Raw genomic sequence first — 26,964 nt, forward strand, 5'->3', positions numbered from 1 at the left:
AGAGAGCTGTTGGATAAATAATAACAGATATACTGCATTCCACAAAGGGAAAATACAGACCACGTGGAAGAATATGTAACAAACAAGAGACTTCCTCCAGTCTGGGAGCTCGAGGAAGACTGCTAGGAGGTGACATGTAGTCATGACCTGGAGGATAAGCAGAGGGCATTCAGGGCAGTGATGGTGGCATCTTTAATTTGGGGCTGCCCACAGTCCCTCCCCGACCGAGCCCGTTCAGGGCTGCCCTCACTTATCGGGCACTCCTTGCCCACTCTGCCTCTTGGCTCCCGGGTAGGTCACAGTGGTCACGACAGCACAGCATTTGGGAAATGAGGCTGCTTCCGGGTCATTGCCAGAGAACCTGAGAACCGTGCCCAGCCCTGGGCCCAGCCCCCTTCATGGCTACCTGCTCACCTTGTAGTCGCAGGAGCAAGGATTCTTAGCATTTGTAGAACCTTGGCTTGTTACTCTGACGGGGGAGTGGGTGCGGTAGAGAAGACTTCTGAGTTCAGATCTCAGCTTCACCACATATCCTGGGTGCTGTTAAGCAACACTCTTAACTTCTCTGAACCTCAGTCTTTTTGCCTATGAGAGTGGTACTTTCGACTCCAAAGTTTATAGCATCATTGTGAAGATTGCCCCAAGGCAAGATCCAACCCTTCATCACTTTAAAAAAGGGAACAAAGAAAAACAAATATTGGAGCTTCTACTTCGAGCATTACCAACTTAAAATATTCCTGGGTTATAAAGTTTAAGTGCCTGATAAACTACAAGCAAACTGCTAAATGCATAGCTAGAGCTGAAAGAAAACGGGAAATCCCTAGGGACCAAGCCAAAAAAAAAAACCCTTAAAATTAGGAACTGAAACCAAACGAGTCCACAAATGCAAGAGCTGGATGTTAGGAATCTCTAGTCTTGGGTGCAGGAGGAGACAAGGCTGTGAGAGGCCCAAGGGGCACTTGTGGACCTTTGCTGAACCAAAGACCTCCCAGCATAAAACTCCAACCCTAGAAGATGCTGCTTCCAGGTGCTGTCACCCTGGGACAGCCATTCTGGTTGGGGTTATTTACTTTTTTTGGCCCCAGTGTTTTCTGATGGGCCACGGTCTTCCTACTGTTTGGTCAGCGCCCAAACCTGTGGTTAACGATCTTGAGTCTCACCCCAGCCAGTCTGCTCCTTGAAAGGGGGGGAGGGGAAGGGAAAGAGGCTAGATGCGAAATCTACCTGCTAGAGAGCTGACAAGGAAATGGGATATCTCCAGACAGTCCGCGTGAGGGGAAAGCGGCGGTGCTGGGTTAACACAGGCTTGCCCTCAACTGGTCTGGGGATCTAGTATATATTCTATGTGCACACTTGGGTGATCCAATCTTAGGAATCAAACCTCAGTGGTCCCAGATCGGTAGCTCCCCTGGCACCTGGCAAAAGTCTAGGAAATGCCCTCTGGAAGAAAGAGTCTTGAACACAGACCCCTCAGGATCCACTGTTTAATCAGGGGCTACAATATGAATGCCTTTCCACACCTCCCCACCCTCTCCCTCCCCCTGGAGTGCATTATGGTGGCCCCAAAGCTGTGCACACACAAGCTTTAACAATTTTCGGAAATAAATATATCGAAACATCTGCAAGACACATGATGATAGGTTATGTTCTCACCAAAACCTTCTGTGAAAAGAAAAATCAACAGTTCAACAGAAAAATGGGCAAAGGCTACATATAGTTAATTCATGGAAAGGCATGGTTAGTAAGCACTTGAAAATGTTCCATTTCACTAATAATTCTTAAATGTGCAAAATAAAATACAGAGATTCTTTGAGTTAAACTCATAAAGACATTTATTTTTTATGAGACTCATTGTGGGAGGGACTAGTATATCAGTATATATTCATATGCTATGTGGGTGGAAGTGTAATTTGTATGCCCTTTCTAGGTGTCAGTCTGTTCATTTGTTTCCAGAACATTAAAATGTTCTTACAATCTGATCCAGTCAATTCACTTTTAGAAAACTGTCTAAAGAAAGTCCTATATGTGTGTAACATTTTACGTATAAGGATTTTCACTGCAGTATTATTCATACACACACTTATTGCATATGCACACAAACACATAATTTTTTTCTGAAGCTCTTGAGGGTAAGTTACATACATCATGGTTCTTTACTTCTGAATATTTCAGTGTGTATTTCCTAAGAACAGGAATATGATCAGGGTACAATTATGAACTTCATGAATGTGCTTCAATTCTTTATCTAATGTACCATATGTATTCCGATGTTCGTTGATCAAATAATAACCTCGATGGATTTTCTTTTCCCTCTAGCACAGGCTCTAGCTTAACATTAAGGATTGCATTTGGTTGTCATGTCTCTTCACCTTTCACTGTCTTTTTTGACTCTAATATTTTTGAAAAATACAGCCCCCCCCCCAACTTTTTAAAATACAATGCTTACGTTGTGTTTTTCTCATGTTTCCTCATGATTCGATCGTGGTTATGCACTCTTGGCCAGCGAGTTACGTAAATGATGGTGTGTGCTGGTCAGCGTTGCCTGATTGCCCCACTATATAATTACTGGGTTTTTTCCTCCCTTGCAACTAATAAGTAGTCTGTAAGCAGACAGTTTAAGGCCATGAGTAAAGGCTTATACGTAAGCATACATATATGCTGTTCTTCATCAAAATTCTCCCAAGAGGTGGCATCCACTGATGGTTCTTGCCTGATCTGGTCTTTACCGTGATGACTGCAGAGTGCTGATCTCCCAACTCCAGCAGTAAGAAGAGCCCTCCCTTCTCCCTACCTGTCTGTCTGTCTGTCATTGGTATGGATTCCTGTTTTTTCAATGACTTGTAATTTCATTATTATACTTAATTATTTTAGTGCTCAAATTGTTCCAGATTTGGCCAGTGGGGGCATCTTCAGGCTGGTTTCTATTTCTTTTTGATATGTCCTTATCATTTTTTTTTTTTGAGCATTCCCTTAATTTCTGAAATAGCAAGATGTTCTAGATTCATCTTCTACCCACCCTCTGCCCCAACCCTAGAATCAGCCATTTCTTTAAGAAGCCCGGGTTCTTTTTAGTGGGAAATGGTATTAGAGACCAACATCTGGATTGCTAGGGGGGGTGTTCAGTGCTATTTTGGTGTCTTTGTTTCCTGGACCTTTCAACAAACAAAGTTATATGCATACACATAGCTACAAATATAGATGCATCTATACATATATATGAACATAAATAAATATGTACACACATAAACATACTTTAGAAATTACTGATTCCCACTGATACCTTCAAATTTCAGTCCAGCTCCAAGGGGTTCTTATTTGTCTCTCCCATTGTATGTTTCTGTATCCCTTTTCTCACAGTGAGAACCCTGGGTCCAAACCACATCAATGCATTTACTCTATTTGCTGAATCTTGAATTAATGTAAAATAACTTCAGAATTGCTTTACCCATGCTACACCAAGAAATAAAATTGCTTTAAAAGTTCAAGATTTGTTTGCACTTCTTCCCCAATCCTACATTATCACATCCTAGACTGAGATTACAGAGTCCAAACTGTGTCATAATTTACTTAGATTAGTTCCTCTTTCCTTTTTTTCCCCACTTAGTATGTTTATTGTATTCATTCAAGCAAGCAAGGCTTATTTGCTTCCAAGTATTTTTTATTAATAAAATTGAATTTTTTGAATATGTAAAATATTAACATGTTTTCAGCAGTCAAACTATACAAAAAACTATATTCAGAGAACTGTGACTCCTTCGTATATCCCTTTCCCCCACCCCATCCCTTGTAGAAAACAACTTCATTGTTTTTCGGTTTACTCTTCCTGTTTATCTTCTTTTAACGATAAGCAGATATATGCGTGTTTTCTTATTTTCCCTTCTTTCTTATAAAAAAGTGACATACCATATGTGCTCCTTTGCTGTTTTCATTTAATATCTCCTGGAAATGACTCCACATCGGTTAATAGAGATTTCCTTATTCATTTGTATAGTTGCACTGAGCCCCATTGCGTGTATACATACCATCGTATGTTAACCAATCTCCTATAGTTGTACGTTTAGATAGTTCCCAAATTTTGTAATTACAAGTAATCCTGTAATGAATAACCTTGTCACATATATTTTCAGATTGTTGGAGGTCTATATTCTGGACAAATTCATAAAAGTGTGATTGCTGTGTTGAAGGGTAAATGCATCTGCTAAGCCCCCTCTCCACAAGCTTGGGGCCATTTTGCATTCAGACCCCAACTCCCCCCACCACCTAGGCCAACAACGTGTATGGCCCTCTGCATCTTTGTCAATCAGATGGGTGATAAATATTATCACAGTGTAGTTTTAAGTTGCATTTATCTTATGAGTAAAGTTGAACATCTTTTAAATTATTCAGGGGCCATTTTTATATCTCTTTTTGTAATTGCCTGTTCGGGTCTTTTGTTCATTTTTCTGTAGGATTTTTGGTCCTTTATTTCCTCAATTTTTAAAAGCTCTTTATAAATTTGGTATATTAGCTTTTCATCTGTGATGTATGTTGTGGATATTTTCTCCCTGTTTGTCATTTGCTTTTATGGCCGTGCAAAAGTGTTGTTTTACTAGCATGTAGTCAAATGTATTAATCTTTTCTTTTATTGCCTCTGGATGTTCAGACGTAGCTTAAAAAATGCCCCCACCAACTATCTCCCAAGCAATTTAGTTGTCATCATAAGCTTGCACCCCAACTTCCCAGCACAAAAGCCCTGGTCAGCTCGATGCAGACCACCTCATTTCTCAAACACCCACTTGGAGGTCCGGCTCATTCTGCCAATATTGGACATCTTTCTTCTGGTCATTCATAAAAAGACCAGATCTTTTAAGGAGGAAGGGATATGCAGTGTCTAGGGGAATGGGAGCAATCTTCGGAATGAGGGAATACATCACTTAAGTCCCAGGGAACGAGCATGGAATCAGCCTTCCCGCATGAGATCTGTTCCTGCCACGGTCCCTTCCACCCCCTGGCACGTCCTGCGCAAGGCAATGTGTGAGGCAGAGGCTGTGCCCATCCCGTGTCCTCACACCGCCAGCTCCTCCTCTCCGAAGCCCCCCAGCTGGGCTGGACGCAGAGTCTTGGTGGGGACTGTGCTGGGGCCAGATTCGCCCTTGTCCCTGCAGAAGCAGAATCCTGCTTCCGTTACAACCTGTCAGGGAATGGAAGGGTGCTGAGCCAGATCAAGCAAGCTCTTCTTACTCCACCCCAGGGGTCTGAGCAAGGTACAGATAGAGAAGGCACCTGGGCTGGCCTGTGTTTCTTTACCAGTTTGCCAGAGATCATGAACTCTCCTCCCCCAGAGGTGTTGGGACTTCCCAGTTCCTCAGCCACTTGTTTCTGACCTCCATCCTTCTTTGCTCTGCTTGCTGTCAGGTCACCTGGAGCTCAGGTGGGCTGACTTGGACCCAGGGGCGGGGTTGGGCGTGGGGTGTGGGGACAGTAAAAGAATGGGGCAGCTGGAGAGGGGTGGGTGTGACTCCCCAGCCTGGGTCTGACAGCTCTGGCTCCATCACAGTGAGGTCGGCCGCCGGCGACGGAGATGCGCTGTGTGTCACGGAGGAGGAGCTGGCAGCTGACGACGACGTGGACATGCCGTCCTTCCCGTGCACGCAGGAGGGTAAGGGCTCCGGGCTGATCCCAGGCTGGGGAGAGACTTGTCTGTCCGCATGGCTTCAAAGTCCTGGCTGTCCCTTCCCCGCTGCTCCCCGGAAGCATTGCATGGGCCCGGGTTATGCGGTACAGATGAAGTCAGAGTTTGACACCCGTGACATCTGTCTCCAGGGCTCCTCCTCAGACCTGTCCGGGACCATCTCCCCCAGGGCCTGTCTTCCAGCTGGCCCAGAACTGTCCCCTTCGTTGTATCCCATGCCCATCAAGTGGCCCGTCCTTCTCAGGCCCACAGGACCGGCTTGGCATGTGGCTGATCTGAGAAACCAACGCCCTCTGAACTGTTACTTGCAGTAGGGCTTCTTGGTGGGTTTCAGTATAGGTTAGAGCAGCTGTTCTCAATCTTGGCTGTGCATTGTAACCACCCAGGGATGCCTGAGACCGACACTTAGAAATTCTGACCTCTTTCGGTCTGGGGCGTGGGCGGGCATCAGGGTATTTAAACATTCCTGGTACTCATCATGTGCAGCTGAAGTTGAATCCGTCTTAGAACTTTCACAGCTGGGAGCATCACAGCTTTCCCGCTGGCCACTGGCCACCTCCCAGAGCCGCCAGGAACACCTTCTTCCAACCTTCCTCTATAACAAGGACCAACTGATACACTGGAATCATCCGTTTGGCTTCCAGGAGAACTTCTGGTTACCTGCAAAGTTTGGGGACCAACCTTCTGGTTGGCCTGGGACTGAGGGGTTTCCCAAGATGTGTGACTTACAGCTTTAAAACTGAGACAGTCTTGGCAAACCATCCTGGTTTGCCCAATACCAAGGAGTTCCCAGAACAGAAGACTCTCAGTGCTAAAGTCCAGGAAAGTCCTAGGCAAACTGGGAGGAGTTGGTCACCCAACGGTGAGACGAGGCTGGCTGCCCTGGGGGACGGCTGATGTTTCGGGAAGAGGTGCTTTCCGGCACCATGGGCTGAATGACGATGTCACGGAGACAGAATGATGGTGTGATGGCCGCGTACTTTGAAGATCCTGACTGTGGTCTTGCCTATTCGCAAAAGCTCTAGGAGCCCCAGAAAAGGCAGTGAAGTGGGTAGAGGTGAGGAGCCAGGAGAGCTCCCGTTCGGAGGCTGGTTCAAAATGGGGTGAGACAGGCCAGAGCAGGAGGACTGACCCTTTAGCCGCGGCCTCTGCCACCGGCCTCTTTTTTGTCCCCCCCCCCTCCACAGGCCGGCCGGGGCCCCGCTGCAGCCGCTGCCAGAAGAACCTGTCTTTGCACACATCGGTGCGGATCCTTTACCTCTTCCTGGCCCTCCTCCTGGTGACTGTGGCCGTGCTGGCCTCTCTGGGTGAGTGCAGGCTGCCAGCAGCAACCCGCTAGTCCGGGGCTCTCCACCCCGGGCTGCGGGGGAGTTTCTCATCAGGGCTCCTTTCAGTGCCAAAACCCCCTACAAAGACAAACACAGATCTCTGTGGCTCACGGACCAGAACCAGCATCTTCCTGACTAGGGGCTCTTAGTGCCTGATTCAAACTGCAAAGACTTGGGCCTGGGTTACTCGTTACTACTGGGAAGCTCGTTACTTCTGGTCAATAATTAGCTGTGTGGCCTTGAGCAAGGCACTTCCCCTCTCAGGACCTCTGTTTTCCTGCTGGTAAATGAGAGGCTAGGACTAGACAGTAGTTCTCAGTTTCAGCCCCATATTAGAATCATCTGGGAGCTGTAAAAAAAATATGGATGCCTGGGCACCCCCCCCAACTCGGATAATGGAATTAATTCAGTAGTTAAGCTCTTCAGATGATTCTGGTGTACACCCAGGGTTGAAATCACCAGATCGGACAATGTCTAAGCCCTTTCCATGGCCTTGGTGTTTCTCAAAGTGAGGCTGGATGTGTACCTGCGTCAGGGTTGCCCCCAGGATTTGTTAAAATGCAAATTCCTGGGTCTCCCTCAGACCTACTAAGTCAGGGTCCTGCTGGCGAGGCACAGGGATCTGAAGTTTGGTGGGTCTCATACCCTCAGCAGTCTGTATGACTGTGGTAGCTGACCCAGGTGATGGCGTGCTGCCAGTTTCAGGTAACTTCTGCCTTCTGGATACTAATACAATTTATGGTTAAAAAGTGAAAACAAATTTGAAAGTTTCTTACTGCAATCTTATTCCATTCTTAGCTTCAGAGTTAAAAAAAAAAAGCTTTTTTACTAAGGGAAGCCTGTAGGTTTGTTTGCTCCAATGGACTAGATATTAAAGACAAAGCTGGGACTCAGGTGAGGCAAAGGAGGCACGGAGATGGATAGGATTAAGAATCATTTTTATTTTTATATTTCTTTCTTATTTGTCCCCATTCTACCCTGTGGTCAGGTCCTAGTTCTAAAATCTGAGGGGGGTGGAAATTAGATATGTATATGTATAATTTAGGTACTACTATATATTCTAATATATACATATATACCCACATACGTATAAACACATATATACACTTAAGGGAGATATATAAAAAGATTATATCTATCTATGTCTATAGATATACAGATACACAAGTATATATTTTTAAGAGATGTGTGACAGACTCTGGCCATTGGGAAGCCCCACAGAAGAGTGAATGGTTTTGGCCGCAGAGGGGCTGATAAAAATGTCTTCTCAACAAACGACTAGGGTTTCTCTAAGACCATTTTCTCATCTCTGTTTCCCCTGCAGTTTTCAGGAAAGTGGACTCTCTCTCAGAAGACATCTCCCTGGCCCAGGCTCTTTATGACAAGAAACTTGTGTCCATGCAGGAAAATCTCCAAGGGCTGGGTGAGTGTCCAGTGTCCAGATGTGCTAATGACCGTGACAGAAGGCCGATATTACTTGACGGGAGGTGGGGGGGCAGGGTTCCCCCCATGCCATGGTGCCCTGGAGCAGGGCAGCCTTCACCAAGCTTCAAGGCACGAGGGAAAGACAGCCATGGCTCCCGGCCTCCCTGTCCAGCTGGAGAGCATCCAGCCAACGAGGGCTGCTACCCTGGGATGCACCCAGGAATGGGGCTGGGGGTTCTGTGAGTGGCATGGATCTAGCCAGAGCCTCCAGGTAGAGAAGCAAGCCGAAGGTAGTCCACTCGCCAAATATCTTCATGTATCTGAAATTATTTTTAAGATCTTCCCTATGCTCTTGACAAGTCGGCCCTTTCCTCATCACTGCCTTAAAGTTTGCACAATTTACTATCTCTTTATCTCTTGCTTTCACAAGGGACGTTCTCATTCTGAGAATGAGACAGAAGGAGCCATAAGAGAAGGGTTTAGAGGGGGTCTGCTTGGTGGGAAGAGAAAGTCCTATTCTGCCACTAATTAGCTGAGTGACATTTGGCAAGTCACTTTTCTGGGACTCGTTTCTCATCAGTCGCGGGGGGAAACTATCCCTGTACCCTCTTCTCCACGAGCTTGTGACAGGCTCAAATAAGCACAAATATTAAAATGTGGGGAGACATTTTAAGAATAAAATGTAAATGGGAGGTTCTTGGCAACCTCAGAGAAGTTATGAAGATACATACTCTCAAGAATTTGGTGGTGAGATGGAGAAAATATCCTAAAGCCTACATTTCAGGTCAGAGTAAAGTCATTTGGTAGAAATAAGATTGCATAGAGGTGGCAAGACTTTTCCAAAAAGGATTTCATAGCAGGTCTTAGGAAAGGAAGAGGGTTAGGAAAGCCACTTGCCAATTCATTATGCTCTGAAATATTAAAGAAGCAACCTTTGTCCCGTGATCCTTCAGCAACTCAAAATGTTGTCCCTTTCTCCTGAAGAGCTGAAAGCCCCGAACAACTGCTCTTTCTGCCATGAGGCTGGGCAGCTGGGGCAAGAGATCAGAAAGCTGCAGGCGGAGCTGGAGGGAATTCAGAAGATGCTTCTGGCTCAGGAGGTCCAGCTGGACCAGACCTCCCAGACCCACGAACTGCTCTCCACCACCAGCGGTCAGATCTCCCAGGAGATGGGCAATTGCTCCTTCTCCATCCACCAGATCAACCAGTCGCTGGGGCTCTTCCTGGCCCAGGTGAGAGGCTGGCAGGCCACCACAGCCGGCCTGGACCTCTCTCTGAAGGACCTCACCCAGGAGTGCTACAACGTCAAGGCTGTGATGCACCAGATCAACTTCACTGTGGGGCAGACTTCTGAGTGGATCCACGGGATCCGGCGGAAGACAGATGAGGAGACCCTGACCCTCCAGAAGATGATCACCGACTGGCAGAACTACTCACAGCTCTTCAGCAGCCTGCGCACCACCTCGGCCAAGACGGCAGAAGCGGTCAAGAGCCTCCAGGCCACCCTGGGGGCCTCCTCCCAGCGCATCAGCCAGAATTCTGAGAGTATGCACGACCTGGTGCTGCAGGTCATGGGCTTGCAGCTGCAGCTGGATAACATCTCGTCCTTCCTGGATGACCACGAGGAGAACATGCACGACCTGCAGTACCACACCCACTACGCCCAGAACCGCACGGTGGAGAGGTTCGAGACGCTGGAAGGACGCATGGCTTCCCATGAGATCGAGATCGGCACCATCTTCACCAACATCAACGCCACTGACAGCCACGTGTACAGCATGCTCAAGTACCTGGATGACGTGCGGCTCTCCTGCACGCTGGGCTTTCACACCCAGGCCGAGGAGCTCTACTACCTGAACAAGACCGTCTCCCTCATGCTGGCCACCACCGACCTGCTCCGGGAGCGCTTTGGCCTGCTCAGCGCCCGCCTGGACTTCAGCGTCCGCAACCTGTCCATGGTCATGGAGGAGATGAAGGCCGTGGACACGCAGCACGGGGAGATCCTGCGCAACGTCACCATCCTACGAGGTGAGAGCCAGATCTGGGCCGGGCTGCCGGGGAGCCCCCAGAGGGCCTCGGTGACCTTGGGAAGCACAGAAGGACCTGGTTTGGGGCAAAAATCTCAGTGGGCTGATACAATCCTGCAGCAAATTCCTGGGGTGACTGGCAGCTTTTACGTCCTTGCCAACCTCTTTTGGAAAAGTGTATGGCTCCTCACTTTGCCCGACATACAAATTTGGATTTTTATGTGTGGATCTGTTTAATTGGGCCCACAGAGAGATATAGGTAGAGCTCATCTTTCGGAAACTCTGTCTCCTTTTGTTTTCTCCCTTCCCACCCCCTTACTGGTGCTCTCAACCATCTGCCCTTCAGATGCCTGTCACTCTGATGCCCTCTTCTCCTCCCTTCTCACCCCTGTCTTAGGCAGAGTTCTTCAGAGATATAGGAGAGAGAGAGAGATTATAAGGAATTGGCTCATGTGATTTTGGAGGCTGGCAAGTCCAAAATCTGCACAGCTGATGTCCTAGTCCAACTCAGAAGGCTGGAAGCTGCTGTAGAACCAGGAAGAGGCAGTGTGCCAGTCGAAGGCTGTCAGGCTGGAGGATGCTTTGTTACTTAGGGGAGGGTCAGCCTTTGGTTCTATTCAGCCTTCAACTGATTAAGTGAGGCCCACCCACATTGAGGAGGGCAATCTGCTTTACTCAGTACTGATTTTTTTTTTTAACTTTTTATTTTATATTGGAGTAGAGTTGATTAACAATTTTGTGTTAGCTTCAAGTGTACAGCAAAGTGATTCAGTTATACATGTACATGTATCTATTCTTTCTCAAATTCTTTCCCCATTTAGGTTGTTACATAATGTTGAGCAGAGTTCCTACTCAATACTGATTTAAATGTTGATTTCATCCATAAACACAATGGAGACACACCCAGAATAATGTTTGGCCAAATATCTGGGTACCCCGTGGCCCAGTCAAGTTGACATATAAAAATGAACTGTCACAAGTGCATCCCTCATCAACCTGACACCCATGTACATCTCCTTAAATCATACTTAATCTCCAAATGAAGAAAGTAACAAGGTCATAATTCTGCCTAATATACATGATATAACTATCCTGAGTATAACCCAAAATGCACTAACCCCTTCTCCAGAAGAGGAGGTAAAGTCCTTGAGTGATGTTTACTCTTCTTAATATCCCATAACTTAAATATTATGATATAAAGTTAACAATATTTAAATACTGTGGTATAAAGTCAATACATTTTGTATTTTTTGTTACATGGTAAGGGGATAAGAGAGGGAATAAAACAAAGATATATATATACATATATGTCAACTTATAATCATAACACAATGAGGAAATACTCTTGACAATTACAGTCCTCGCTCATGAAATTGGTCAGACAGTCACAGCTAGTGACTTCTTCCACTACCCATTCCGTATTCCCTTTGCCTTCAGCAAGCACCTCAGCTGGTTGTGCTTCTTTACCTGGTAGGGTGACCCAAACCTTCATTCCTGAAGGGCCATTAGTAGTCCTGCCTGGATTGGGTTGTTGTAATTCTCCATTGACCTTAATCCCAGGACATGGTAATACTGAGAGACGCCCTAAGTGATCTCCTAGATTCCAGACATGTTCTTTCTTACCTCCATTGTGGAGAAGTAGTCTGATTTCTCCTTGTCAGTCAGGGTCAGTCATCCCAGTCAGCACAGTAACTTCTTTGCCTGTTATTTCAGAGGCATGAGGAGCCCAAAGTGAGCAGGCGACAGTCTTAACTTCCAGTTCAATGGAATCGTATCTCCTGGCAGAAGTATTTCCCTCTGGAACTAAGATCACTAAGCCAGCAGGGCATAAGTTTCTGGGAACAAGAAGCAAAAAATTTGCTAGTGGGGCACTAGGGTTAATAGTGAGTGGTGGCTTCCCATTTCCCCTTCTTGATCCTTGGACCCATGAGTCCTGGCTGTAAGAGAAACAGCACCATGTTTTTGTTGCTGATTCAGAGCATATACAGCCCTGCAAGGTATTAACCACAGAACGGGCACTGTAACTGAGTCTTCAAAAGGCCATTTCACCCTTCTATCCAGCCAGCTGCTTCAAGACGGTGGGGGACATGGTAACGCCAGTGAATCTTATAATCATGGGCCCATTGCTGCACTTCATTTGCTGTGAAATGAGTTCCTTGATCAGAAACAATGCTGTGTGGAATACCATGTATAATGCATTCTGCAAGTACATGGCTGGTATTTTTGGTGAAGCATTACATGCAGGGAAGGCACTTCTATATCCAGAATAAGTGTCTAAACCAGTAAGGACAAAACACTGCATGATGGAAGTGGTCCAATGTAATCAACCTGCCGCCAGGTAGCTGTCTGATCACCCTGGGGAATGGTGCCATATTGGGGATTCATTGCTGGTCCCTGCTGTTGGCAGCTTGGGTGCTCAGCAGTGGCTGTAGCCAGGGCAGCCTTGGTGACTGGAAGTCCATCCGTGTTGCTGAACCCATGCATAAGCTCCGTCCTTGCCATTTCGTTCATGAGCCCATTGGTTGATGACAGGGGTGGCTGGAGAAGAAGCCTGATTGGAATCCATAGCACAAGTCCTCCTCTTCACTTGATTATTAAAATCCTCCTCTGCCGATATCACCTTTGGTGAGCATTCACATAGGACGCCACGAGATGGACCTCAGCTAAAGCTCCATTGATCACCTGACCGCCATAAGTCCCTACTCTGACTGGTGCGTCACAGTGATGGTTGGGTCTCCTGGAATCAGTGTCAGATCAGAGCTTGTGTCCACTGGTGCCTGAAAGTTCTGATTATTTCCTCTTGCCCAATGCACAGTTACCCTGGCAAAAGACCATAGGGCCCTTTGGGGAAGGCTGGAAAAATGATCAGTAGTAAATATTGTTGGTAGTGTACGAGGGTCCTTCCTCGAGGGGACCTGGCCTCTTCATTCAAAGGCTTCTGAGTCTGTAAAGTGGCTCAAGTCTGAGAACTGGTTGGGGGTTATGACAGTCTGTTTTAATGATTCAAGTTAGACTCTTGTTCACTTGACCTAGAACTTTTCTGCTTACACAGAACAAGTAAGAATTAGTAGGCTTCCTGTCTATTTCACTTCCAGGAACCCCATGACGAGCTAGCCAATGCCATCAGTCTGCAGGACTCAGGCCATTCTGATTGCGGCACTGACCCTGCTGTCCATCACAGGGACCACGCCCTCCTTGCCTTCGGGGCTTTAGTGCCGCCACTGGTCCCTGCCACCACGGATCCAATCACTCTCATTGTGGTTACGTTTCCCAATTCCGTGACTGCCGTTCCCTCTGTGAAGTCTGGCCCGCAGAGAAGAGCCAGGGATGCCAGGGCTTCCCTCTCAAATTTCTCTCTCACAGTCGTGGTGAAAGGCATGTCTTCTGGACCTTCCCAGGGTGGGTGAGTGAGTAGGTTTCATCTGACAAACTCACTCTAACATTCCAGTCTCCCTAAGTCATGGAATCCCTTTCTCTACATTAAACCAAAGCAGGTCTGGCAATTCTAATTCACTCACTGTGGGTCTCCTTTTGGCCATATTTCAGCCAAGCAACGAAGCAAACTGTTAGAGCCCTTTCTTCCTCCCCAAGATGCAAAGTTAGATGCAGAATACCTGCTTAGTGAGCCCGTGGCAGTAAATGCCGCCTGATCCAACTTTACGTTCCTTCCACGATTTATCCCACAGCCTTAATACCCATCCCCACACGTGCGGCCCGGGTTTCTATCTGCAGGAGTTAGAACACTCAGAGGGTAGTGCACCTCCCCACGGGTCACACTTTGTACCTCACCTGTAGGGGCTGCTGGGACTTGAGTCTGCTCATAGGTCTAGAAGCCAAGAGGGGTGGTGGGGTTGACACTGAGGAGAACCGGCAGTGTCTTGCTTGTCAGCTGCCTCAGGGGCGGTCATTACCCTTTCCTCAGGTAACGCAGGGTTAATACCCTGGGATGGGGGTGGAGAGGCATCAGAATTTAGGGTTCAAGGTCCGCAGCTCCATCAGGGTCTTCCCACACACCCCCCCATTCCAACTTACAGGATCCCATTCCTTCCCAGTCCGTGTCCTCGCTTTAGCAGGAGACACCCTGGGAGGCTGGGAGTTCAACTCGCATTGTAATTCAGCCAGTCACAGGGGGAGATGGCGGGTCTGATTTTCAGCACTCTCAGCCCTGTGGCTACAGGGGGTAAGGGTCTCCTTCAGGGCAGACATAGAAGCTTTCAGGTCATTTATGGGGCCCTTGAGCTAGGAATTCAAATCCCTGAGCTCATCCTTTTCTTTCCCCACTTTGTCCAGTAACATTAGAAACAACCAGCCAATCTCATCATACTTGTTATTTTGACCAAAATGTTCAAAGGTGTAATATACATGGTTGCCTAGATCCTTGCTTAGGCGTCTCCATTATTTTGGGTATCTCTACTGCCAGGGATTCTCCGGCTGCTTTTACTACTGGATAGAGAGTCCTGAGCATCTTTAAATCTAATCATATTAGACAGCCAGTTCCAGAAACCCCAGACCAAATCAGAAAACTCATCTTTAAAATTCTGTTCACCTGGAATCATTCTTGGTACCAAAATCTGTATTAGCGTTCTCCAGAGAAACAGAACCAAACAACAAGATGTATATTTATGCTGTGTCCAGTAGGCTCTCTGGAGAGAGAGATTGATGTATTATAAAGAATTGAAGGTATTGGCTCACATAGGTGTAAAAGCCAGCAAGTCCCAGGATCTGCAGGGTGAGTCAGCAAGCAAAAGACCCAGGAGAGAGGATGCTTTAATTCCTGCCTGAGTCCAAAGGTCTGAGACCCAGAGAGCTGGTGGTGCGGTTGCAGTCTGAAGGCCAGCAGTCTCAAGACCCAGGAAGAGCTGATGCTTTAGTTCGAATCCAAAGGCAAGAGGAAGCTGATGTCCCAGTTTGAAGCAGTCAGGCGGGAGGAGCTCCCTCTTACTCAGCCTTTTTGTTCTATTCAGGCCCTCAACTGATTGGATGAGGCCCACCCACACTGGGGAAAGCAACTTGCTTTACTTGGTCCACCAACTCAAATGCTCATCTTGTCCAAAACCCCCTCACAGACACACCCAGAATGATGTTGCACCCATGTCGGCTGAAAAAAATGCACAATCTTAACATTGAGAATGATGTTTTATTCAGCGACTATACCGAGGACTTAAGCCCAGGAGACAGCCTCTCAGATAGCTCTAAGGGACTGTTCCGAAGAGTTAAGGGAAGGGCCAGCATATATAGGAGTTTTTGCCAAAAAATCCAGGTAGTTGAACATCAGAAGATTACTCCTAATTAAAGAAAACCAGACATCTCAAGTTAATGAATTCAGCACTCTTCTATGTATGGGAAGATGCAAGAGTCTGGGCTTAATGAAATTATTCCTTTGATAGGCACCTTCACTATCTTGGGCCAATATCCTGGTTTTTTCCATCCTGAATCCTCTCAGCGTGCACTGTCAAGGGTGACTGCAAGTGACTGATGGCTTGATGGCCGCAACATCCTTTGTTTACTGATATGGCAGGCGACATTCTTTGTCCACACCAAATATCAGGGCTCCCCCGGCCCAGTCCGATTGACACATGAAATCGACCACCAGAGGTGACATCAGAAATGAGGCCTGAGAACAGGGGAGAAAGTCAGGTAGAGCAGGGTTGGCAAGGATGAGCAGAGGAGCTCCAGGTGGAGGAGCAAACACGCAGAGACCCTGGCCACACACGTCATCGCCTTTAATTCCCATGGTCCCTGAAACCGAAGAACCGGCTGCCGGATGAGGTCTAGTCAAGCTCGCGCAGCTCGCAAGGAAGGGAAATGGGATTCAGATGCAAGGTGGTTCAGATCCAATGTTGTGCGAGCTGCCTTGAGTGGCCTTCTCCTCCAAAGTCACCTAAGACCCGCATTCCTCTAAGAGCACCTGAGCAAACGACAGATGCTCCTTGCTGACGGCACGGGCTTCCTGGTGGAGTTTCTGCGCTCTATTCCCGTCTACCGTTCGTCCATTTCCCCAAAAGGGACTGACCTCTTGCTCCCCTTGGGACAGCTCTGCCCTCAGTTTCCCCTTAGATCCCACATCAAAGGTTGGTTACCTGGCCCACTCTTTCAGTTGACTTGAAATGCTCTATGGCTTCTGCTTATGAGTACTTCATTCTGAAGTAAACCCTATATTAGTCAACCCGGGCTGCTGTTAAAGCACCACAGACTGGGGATGCTTAGAACTGAAATCTCTTATCTCACAGCTCTGGAGGCTGGAAGTTTAAAGTCAAGGTGTTGGCAGTGTTGGTTCCTTCTGAGGGTTATGAGGGCAGGGTCTATTCCAGGCATTGGCTTGTAGACGGCCATCTTCTCCCTGTGTCTCCTTATAACATCTTCCCTGTGTGTGTCTGTCTCTGTGTCCCAGTTTCCCCTTTTTATAAGGACACCAGTCATATTGGATTAGGGGCCACCCTGATGACAACATTTCAACCTGATTATCTCTGTCAAGACCCTGTCTCCACGTGAGGTCATATTCAGAGTGGGTTAGGATTTCAGCATGTGAATTTTGAGGGAACACAGTTCAGCCCATAACAAACACCGTTACCTTTCTGTTTTAGTCCTTCACAGCAATATTTCCAACAGTTTTTCTCCTGGAAAATGGCCCAGAAGACTCCTAATTGGGATTCCATACAGGAATTTGTATGGCTATACTCAATTTCCTGGACCCTTCCCCAGGAAGTGCGTGTCTTTGTGGGAAGAATGTTCAAGCTGAAAATATAGCAGCTCTTGGCTCTAGAGAATAGAATAAGTAGCCACTGAGATCTGGAGGTTCTAGAATGTATAGTCACATTTGGAGGGGCCAGAAGTCCGGGCCTGATCATTCCGGGAGCTCCAGGAGACAGGAGGGAGGGCCCCATGACCCCAGACAGCGCTGTTGTCTTCACAGAGCTCAGACATGGAGCCAACCTCTCTGATTCTCTGGTTCTCTTTAACCATTTGGTTTCAAACCTGTGTTACCTTCATTTTACATCAGTGAGCATTTCTGCTAATATTTTCTTTACTCTAGATTGGCGGTGTTGCAGGGGATGGAGGTGAGGTAAGATCTTGTTTGCCTGTTGTCATATTCTGGCAACAAAGCCAGGTACTGAGTATTTCCTTAGTAATTGAAACAGTCCCACAGTATTTCATCTAAAATACGTATCTGTGTGACTTCTAGGATGCAGTGTTCCAGAGAAGGCATTAACAGATTGTTCCCGTGGTTCATCCTCTGGTAATCTTGTTGTTCTTAGGTTGCATTCAATCATGACGAAGCCCATTCACCCACTTTGTTTTATTTTAGCCTCACAACGTTTTTTTTTTAATTTTTATTTTATATCGGAGTATAGTTGATTAACAATGTTATGTACGTTTCAGGTGTACAGCAAAGTGATTCAGTTATACATATACATGTATCTATTCTTTTTCAAATTCTTTTCCCATTTAGGTTATTATAGAATGACGAGCAGAGTTCCCTGTACTATACAGTAGGTCCTTGTTGGTTATCTATTTTAAATATATCAGTGTGTACATGTCAGTCCCAAACTCCCAATCTGTCCCTCCCCTAGCCTGACAACCTTTGTGGACAAGACGTGTTGCAGGTGTTGGTGTCTTTACAGAAAGGTGACCTGAGACTGGGAAAGGTTAAGGGATAACTCAAGGTCGCCCTATGATTAAGATCCTGACCCCTTGCCATGGCTCTGAGACGCACACGTCTAGTGCCCAGCCAGAAGAGGAGACACTGAGAGCATGAGCTTGCAGATACCAGAAAGGCATTTCCACTCAGGCCCTTCTTAGGTGTCATGTGTGGGACAGACTGGAAAACAAGGAAATGGTACCAAGAGTGTTAGTAAGGGAACAATTTGAGGACCTCACTCTAAGTATAACCCAACAATAGTCATGGGACTTTGTATTTGCTCCTGTTCTAATGATGGCAGAGTTCTCATCAAAGAACCTCATCCTAACTGGAGAGCAAGGTGGGACATCTCTTTGAGCTACATTTGACTCTCAGTTCAACATCTGCATATTTGTTTAAATTGTGTCTTTGGGCAACATTTCTCTTGGTTGTTAAATCACCACATATAAAGTCTCTCACATCTGAAAGAAAATTTCAGGGACAAAAGGAACATCCCTTCCTACAGGAACATGTCATTCATTCATTCATTCATTCATTCATAGACAGGTGCTGATAGGCACTCACGCTGGGGCTAGCAATGAGGTCTCCCTCTGGCTGAAGCCGAGCTGCTCTCCAGAATAAAGGAAGAGGGACGGCAATGGCCACAGCCAGTGTGGAAGGTGCCAAGTGCTGACTGAAGCTCTGGGGCTCTTAAACTGTCCGGGGAAGGAGCCTGGATTCTAATTTGCTGTGGGTCTTGAGGCAGAATCACTTAATCTTTCAGGGCCTCTGGTTTTTTTGGGGTTTTTTGTTTTGTTTTGTTTCATATGTAAATCAATGGATAAGACCAGCTGTTCTCTGAGACTTCTTCCAGCTCTGTGATTAATTCTGAGTCTCCATTTGCCAAACAGAAAGCCTGTGGTACTTCTATAGTGTTTGTGCCTCTCATAGAATGTTTCTTCCTATTCTATAGGAGGATTTCTGTGTGTGTGCTAGACAGTGCCTACCCTAAGACTATCGCTTGGGAATTGGAGCCAAGAAAGCATCATTGCTTATTTGCTGAGTGGCCTTGGACAAGGCTCTTGGCTACTTCCTCTTTTTTTTTAATAAATTTATTTATTTTATTTATTTATTTTTGGCTGCTTTGGGTCTTCGTTGCTGCACGCAGGCTTTCTCTAGTTGCGGCCAGTAGGGGCTACTCTGCGTTGTGGTGTGCTGGCTTCTCATTGCGGCGGCTTCTCTTGTTGCGGAGCACGGGCTCTAAGTGTGTGGGCTTCAGTAGTTGTGGCTCGCAGGCTCTAGAACGCAGGCTCAGTAGTCATGGTGCATGGGCTTAGTTGCTCCGCGGCATGTGGGATCTTCCTGGACCAGGGCTCAAACCCGTGTCCCCTGCATTGGCAGGTGGATTTTTAACCACTGCGCCACCAGAGAAGCCCTCTTGGCTACTTTCAATTCAGCTTCTTCATCTGCAAGTAGAAATATAATATCTGCCCTGCCTATATCCCATGGGTAGTTGTGAGTAACAATGTTAACAATGGGTGTGAACAGTTTTTGGTAAAATATAAAAGGGTGTCCTAATGAAGGGATGATTCTGAACCTAATTCACTTGATGGTGGGCTCCTTGTCTTGCTCATCAGTGCCCAGCACAGTGCCTGACCTTTGGAAAGTTCTCAGGAAACATTTGCTCGTTGAGTGCATCAATGAAAGCATGACCACAGGGCAGAAGCTGAGGACGGGGGATTACACTTACCAATTCGCTCCCTAAGCCCTAACCTCCTTCCTCCTCCCACAGACAGTGTCCAGGAGTTTACATGTTGTGAGGAGAACTTTGAATTATCCTGTGGTTTAGGGCGGAGGAGCTACCTGGAGGGGAGGCGGGGAGGAACATGCCTGCTTGGAGGATTAGTAGGTTCGCTTGTTATTGAGAAGCAAGGGGGATTAATGAAAAGGAGAATTATACCAGCTTCTGTGGGTGCCTGCGAGAGAGCTTACCATGACACCGGCCTATTTCTGATACGTTCTTACTTCCAGGGCATAGTCCTTGAGGAGTGTTTATAGGGCGCTACTACCTGTTGGCCTTGAACTCCGGTTGTTGTTTCCCCAGCCCCACAGGACTGAAGGAATGAAGCCTAATTCTCCGCTCAGCTTCTCCACCCCCTGGTCCTTACCGCAAATGCCCACACAGTTTCCTTTCTTCCTTTTCTCCTGCATCTCAGCCCTGGACCTTGGCAGCCCTGAGCCCCAGCCCCAGTGAAGCTGCTGGAAACCCTACTCAGCTTCTCAGCCTCTCTGCCCAAACCAATTACTAGTCAGCAAATGCCTTGAGAGGAGAAAGAGGCAAAGAAGGTCTGGCTTTCTTCAATGAGCCTCCCTTCTCCCTGGGATTCGGGCCCTTGATCGCTCTCCAGATCTTTCAGAAGGATGTCTTGGCATTCTGTCAAATGATTCTGGTTGTTCTCAGTGGGAGGTTGAGTCTGCACAGATTAATCCATCATAGGCAGACATGGAAATCCACTGGCATTTTTTCAATGCTCCTCAGGTAACAACAGCCAGGATTGAGAGTCCCTGACCCAGGCTGATATTCTCCTTGAACAAAGAGGAGCCTGCAGTCCAAAGAGGGCCAAATGACTTACCCAGCCACCCAGTTTGTTAATATGGGAGCTGGGACCCAGACTCGGGTCCTCTGAAGTGCAGGCTAGTGTGCCTTGCATGGCACCAGGCCACTCTCCCGAGAGCCTCCCCTTCCGTTTCCGGTTCCTCTCCCTTTGTAAGCTGGCACGTTGCTTTGGATTATGAGATGGCCTGCACCCACCCCTCCCGGCCCGTGCACTCCCCTACCCATGGGTGGACAGCGTTGGTACCCCGAGGGCTTGGTGCTTCTGCTCGTCCCCCCACCCTCTGCCCACTCCCAGTGCAGACCAGGAGCAGCCCACCTACTTGTCCCAGACATGCAGTCAGTTGTGCCTCTGCGCTGATGGGCCGGGATGGCCTAATTACAGCTCAGGGCTTCCTGAGTAATTATGGGCCTTCTTGGGACTCCACAGTGCTCTGTTCCTCTCCCCTATCTCCCCACCTCTGCCACTGCTGCTCACGTTTCCTCCTTTGTCTCAAATGTGCCCCCGCTGCTCAGAGAAGCATTTAGCTCCCTGCCCCCCACTTTGCCCTTTAGCCCTTCCGATACCCAGATCTTGTTACAGGCTGGGTGAAGGGCCTCCTGTTGTGGAGAGCCCCTGGTCAGCCTCTGCCTGCATCCCTTCCCCCCATGCTAACCGCTAAGCTTTGCTTATTGACTTCCTCCCCGGCCAGACCCAGGTCCTGCCAGCTCTCCCCTCTCTGACTGCATGACTCATGGCTGGCTCTGAAGGGACAGGCAGAGGCTCGGCTCACCAGAGGAAGCCAGTCCTTCAGGTGACCCCTTCCCAGCTCTGTGGGGACCCTCCCCCTCCTCCGAGTGGCACGAAGGCAGGAGGTCCTGGCAGTCGGAGGGGGTCTGGGGACCAGACCAGGAGCCTCTCAGGCCTGGGTTTGCATCCTGTCTCCACCCTTCCTGCTTGGTGATGGTGGGCAAGTCGCCACTCTCTGCACCGCGATTTCTCATCTGTAAAATGGGGCGATGATCTCAATGTACGGTGCTGGGGACGTAGGAGAGACTAGGCAGGCAAACGTTCACTGCTCAGAGAGATGGGATCTTCTGTGTGGGAGCCGGGAGCCCTCCCAGTGGCCGTGACCCAAGAGAAGGCAGGTCACGGAGAAGTTAGGGTGAGCTGGGGCCATCATGGGCGCACCGACACCGAGACAGGGCAGTGAGAGAGGCCAATGCCTGCAACACAGGTCCTGCCCCAGGTGGAGCCACCCCACCGGATGTCCTCAAGGGCACTGACTGGGAGACCTGCATGGGTTCTCAGAGACGGGGTCAGCAGCGGCAGTGGAGAGGGAGGTGACCCCTTTCCTGCCAGGCCTCCTTCCACTTGCTCTAGGGGCTGCAGCTCCTGGGGAGTGAAGAGGACAGTGCGACCCAGGCTTCTGCTCAAACCGACACCCTGGGCCCGTGGGCACCCAGCCTTCCCCAGCCAGGGAAAGGTACCCAGAGCTTTCCCAGAAAGAGGAGCCCGAGGGGGCTGGAGGGGAGGAGCAAAAGAGAGGCCTTTACTCTCTGCCTTTTCTCCCCCGCTGTTGGCGTAGAAACCGTGAGAAATCCTTGCAGCCGCCGTGCCCTTAGGGGCCAGGGAGCAGAGGACGAGCGCCGAAGATGGTGGCTCAGGAAGGACGGGGTCCCACGGAAGGAGGGAGGGGCTCCCGCTGGATCCGTGGGCGTCCTTGTCCAGATGAGATTTCTCAGGCTTTTCCTGAGTCCAGGCTGGGGATGGGGACCATCCATCCCGGGGACGAGAGTGGAAGCCACAGCCGTGGTTCTAGAAGAAGAGAGGAGAACCAGGGAGCTGGGGCAAGCCCTGGGGGTCATGTTCTTAGAGCAGGAGGGACAGAGGCAGGAGGAGGGGTCCTCGTGGAGCCACAGGGCCCTGGGGGACTGTCAAGTGCAGCCTCAATGTTATAGATGGTCTGAGCGCGGATGGGCAGCGACTTGCCCAGCGTCACTCCACGCCCTCTCATTCCCTTCCACTTGCACAGCCTACAGGGGCCTCTCCACCTCCGAATGGCTCTGTTTTTCCAGCCCCGGCTGGTCCAGGCGCCAAGGGCAGAGCTGGGGTGAGGACAGGCGCAGTGGCTTTGCCGGTTCCCGGCCATGCCTGCCGGGCTGGGGGAGGTGGTCCCTGCCCGGCGTCGGCCTGTGCCCTCGTTGGGCCGTGTTGTTCTGGCTGCTGTGCTGCGGACACAAGGGCAGGTCAAGCCGCTCCCAGACCCCAGCCAGCCCATGACGGCGTCCCAGCCGGTGCCGCCGGCAGGCCGCGTGAGCCGAGCCCACGCAGGCCACAGCCCCGCTGTGTGTGGGAGGCGGGCATGGGCAGGAGGTGGCAGGGACCGGCTGGAAGGTTTTTATTGGCCCTGCTGGGGCTGAGTCAGTCTGGGCCCCAGTTTAGATCGTCATTGGAGGATGGGGTTCACTGACTCTCCGCTCCACTTAGAAACACTCCGGGAGGGAGATGAGAGGGGGCACCGAGGTGGGGGATTGTAGGGGGAGGCTGGGGGCGGGCAGCAGGTAGCCCCAGCCAGGATGAACAGCAGTGGTGTCTGCATTAGCGGGGAGGGGGCCCTGAGGCCGCAGAACTGGGTCACGGCCACTGGGAGGGCTCCCGGCTCCCACGTAGAAGATCCCGTCTCTCTGAGAGGCCCACCCGGCTTCTGGTTTCCGCTCAGGGACCCCTGGGGCTATCACGTCACCTCTCTGAGCTTTAGATGCCTCCTCTCTGACAGGGAGGAGTTGGACCAGCTCCCACCGAGCTCAAAAACTCCAGGATTCTGTTACAAAGGGGGATGGTGTAGCAGCAGAGTTCTCAGGGAGAGCCGAGTACGGGTGTGAGAATTCACCTCCCAGGCCAGGCCTGGGGGGCAGCCCGTGAGCCGGTGCCGAGACCACTGAAGAAAGCCAGGCTTCTGCGGTGCCTTGACCCCGCGGGGGCTAAAGCTGTTCTCCACAATTCCTGTTCTCATTAGGCCAGAGGGTTCTTTTCTTCCGACCCCGGGGCATCCGACGTGCCTTGGCCAGAGTGACGGCCACACTCCGCTCTGTGTCCTCAGGGCTGGTACAGCTCTGAGAGGTGGTGACTCTGACCTACGTGGCAGGCGGGAAGGGCATTAAGGTCATCTGACCCCTGGCTTGAGCGCTAGACTGGGCTCTTTAAGGAAAAGAAGAGTGTCTTCATCCTGGCGTCTCTCCCAGGCCCTAGGCCAGAGCTGAGCAGGAGCAGGGGGTCCACAGCTGTTTGGTGAATCACGCTCTTCAAGTGTATACTGAGCTTTCCCTGCCGTGTGCCGGGGCTCCGAGCCCAGGGCAGGGGATGGGAGCCGTGCCCCCCCCATCTTCCTGGGGCCCTACAGTCTAGCGGGGTCCACCAGAGAGGTACCAAGGATTTGCTTTCACTATATTGTTACTTCTCTTTCTATGTGTTAACTAAAAGATTCAGAAAGTAGTAGCTCCAAGAGCTCAGAGAAGATGCTGGAGTAGTCAGGGTGGACTTCCTGGAGGAGCTGCCCTTTCTCTGGGTTGTTGCTGTTCCCACTCACTCACTCACACTGGGAGGGATCCACTTCTCAGGCTTCACTTTCTTGGCTTTCTCCTCCATGTCACCTGACTCCATTCCTGGTCCCAGGTGCCTAAAGGTCACGGGCAAATCCTGGGGTTGGGATGGGCTTGGGGCAGGAGGTCAGGACCCCAGTCAAAGTCCATAATGAGTGTAGGCATCCAGGCCAGTCTCCAGAGTAGGACACACGATCCTGGATGGTTGTGACCTTTGCCCAGAGCTCTCTCAGCCCCCAACCTGAGTGCACGTGTGGAACTACGGCCAAGCCCTGAAGTCAAAACAATGAGTGCCCTCCAGGCGCAGGCCTCATGCCAAATGCCAATGCATGTCACCTTGGGATGGGCTCACAGCCTGCAGGTGAGATTCTCAGCCCCACTTCACCAGTGGCCAAGCCGACTTAGAGGGTCAAGTCAGTCGGCAGACCTGGGCCCTGTGGCTTTGGACCCTCGGGTGTCACAGTGCCCACTGCCAGGCGTCCACATCACGGGACAGCCTTGGGACACCTGCCCTCCTGGACTGACCTCTCCCCTCTTCTCTCTGACCCTAGGTGCCCCAGGCCCTCCAGGACCGAGAGGACTCAAGGGAGATGTGGGCGTGAAAGGGCCTGTTGGCAGCAGAGGACCAAAAGGAGACCCCGGCAGCTTGGGCCCCCCAGGACCTCAGGGTCCTCAAGGGCAGCCAGGGGACACCGGGCCTGTAGGAGAAACGGGGCCGGTTGGCCTGCGAGGTTTCCCAGGCCTCAAAGGCTCGAAGGGCAGCTTTGGAACTGGAGGCGCAAGTGGACAGCCAGGCCCCAAAGGGGACGTGGGGCCCCCAGGGCCAGAGGGGCCCCCAGGGTCTCCAGGGCCAGAGGGGCCTCAGGGAAAACCGGGGATCGCTGGGAAGATAGGGTCACCAGGCCAGCGGGGGCCCATGGGGCCAAAGGGCGAACCAGGAATTGAGGGTCCCCCGGGCCTCCCTGGGCCCCCAGGCCCACCAGGAAGCCAGAGCCGCTATTGAGGGGCGGCCCAGTCCCGGACACTGCCACGCAGAAGGTGGGGAAGCGTGCTCGGGTGAAAAGAGACCCCCGGAAAGCCGCACCTGCAGACATTGTGGTCCTTTGGTCCCGAAGAGCGTTCCCCCAGGCTTGCCCCTGCACCTCCGGGCTTCCCAGTAGTGACTGTACCGTAGAAAGCAGCCCCTTATACGCACACGCACACGCACATTTCCCTGCTGGCCAGGGGGGCTGACCGGGTTTCCCTGGCTGGGCGGGAGGAGAGGGCAGGAGAAGCCCCTCTCCTGTGACTGAGCCTGCCAGGGAGGTTGCTACCTCGGGGGAACGGTCTTAACTCTGGCTCTGCATTGGTGACCAGCGCTAGTCTTTCTAGCACCTTCACACCCATCCTAGCTGGCTGGCAGTTCCCTGAGGCTCCCAGGGGTTGAAAAGACCCAGGAAAAGCTTTGCAGGGGATTATGGTTCAAACTCTAGGAACGAGGTGGATTTGGCAACCACAAGACCTTCCCTGTAACCATGGGAGCAGAGGCCCGGGAGCTCACACAGGACAGAGCAGCTCCACCTGGGCCCTGAGTGCTGTGCCCCCAGGAGTGCAGCATTTTTTCCCACATCTCCAGAAAATTCCTCGCTTCATCCTTGCGTCCGCCTCTCAGGAGCATCCCAGAAGGAATCCAAGCAGGAGTTTCATCTGCACCGGGACACTCTCCAGGCCCTGGAATGTTCTGCCAAAGTAGAAGGCCCGTTCCGATCCGGGGGATGACCGCTTTGTGGCAACTGGGGGAGGGCTGACCGCTGGGCCGCTCTCCCTTCCCCCGCCTGCTCTCCTCCTGACCTCACCCCACCGTGACCCAGAACGGCCCCGAGGCCCCTCTGCACGGGCAGCTCGACCAGATGAGGGGGAGGGGCCACAGCTCCCTTTGATGTCACCGCTCACCCACCTCCATCCTCCTGCGCAGCCAGCAGCACGGAGGACTGGGACATCCCCAGAAGGGCAAACTCGCGGTGAAGCGGCCCCTCCTTTGTGTTCTAACAGATAACGACCACCCCTGGGATGGGGACTTGCAGCTGTCCCCTCCCCAGCCTGACCCAGAGGCCGGCCCCTCCCCATTCCAGAAGGCTTCCCCCCTTCTTGTAACAGGTGTGCAACTGGCTTGCACTCCCGCTGCCCTCACTGCCGTGTAGTTCTCCTATCTACATATGATATCATGCCACGTAGTATCACCGACTCAGTAAAGAGCTGTTTCCAGGAGGGAGGTGTCTTCTGGTCCTTTCTGCCTGACCGGGACCGTGACGCCTTCAGGGGCTGCACCTCACCTGGCCTTTGAAGGGGAACCAGTGCACAAGGGGTCCCTTAGATATTCGGTCCCACTGTGGAGTCCAGGTCTGACCCCCTGGCCCTTCACTCTGGAAACACTGAGTTCTGCTGGGAGTTCCCAGGGGTCCTGCAGGGGCCAGGGACCAAGGGTGGCTGAGGGATTACCCACAGCGAGCAGGAACCCCGTGGAAGCAAGGTGACCTACTAATCTCGCAGCAGGGCTCTAGAGCTCTTGGGCTAGAACGAGATTGGAAAATAAGACAGGACACCTGAGTGATACCCCCCTGCTCCCCTGTCTTGTCCCTAAGACAAGGAGATAAAACAGAAAAGGGGGAGGAGACCAGACCTGCCCCAAAGGACCTGGCCCTCCAGGGTCCACAGGAAAC

At 50.4% G+C, this 26,964-nt stretch overlaps 1 protein-coding gene across 4 annotated transcripts in view; it reads left to right on the forward strand.

The window, feature by feature from the left end:
• Positions 1 to 26,512, forward strand: part of SCARA3 (scavenger receptor class A member 3) — a 40,084-nt gene extending 13,572 nt beyond the window's left edge. For 3 of the 4 annotated variants that reach the window (XM_082468856.1, XM_082468858.1, XM_082468859.1), the window contains 5 exons: positions 5,537 to 5,638; positions 6,859 to 6,978; positions 8,324 to 8,422; positions 9,409 to 10,452; positions 24,817 to 26,512. In XM_082468856.1, the coding sequence (XP_082324982.1) occupies positions 5,537 to 5,638; positions 6,859 to 6,978; positions 8,324 to 8,422; positions 9,409 to 10,452; positions 24,817 to 25,268 (1,817 nt within the window). In that variant the 3' untranslated portion in view covers positions 25,269 to 26,512. Of the gene's footprint in view, positions 1 to 5,536; positions 5,639 to 6,858; positions 6,979 to 8,323; positions 8,423 to 9,408; positions 10,453 to 13,546; positions 13,655 to 24,816 lie in introns of those variants that run through there. The other variant, XM_082468857.1, reaches the window with a different exon arrangement.
• Positions 26,513 to 26,964: the final 452 nt, after the last annotated feature.

This window comes from Balaenoptera physalus (assembly GCF_965194825.1).
Source record: "Balaenoptera physalus genome assembly, chromosome: 7".
In the NCBI taxonomy this organism is placed as follows: domain Eukaryota; kingdom Metazoa; phylum Chordata; class Mammalia; order Artiodactyla; family Balaenopteridae; genus Balaenoptera; species Balaenoptera physalus.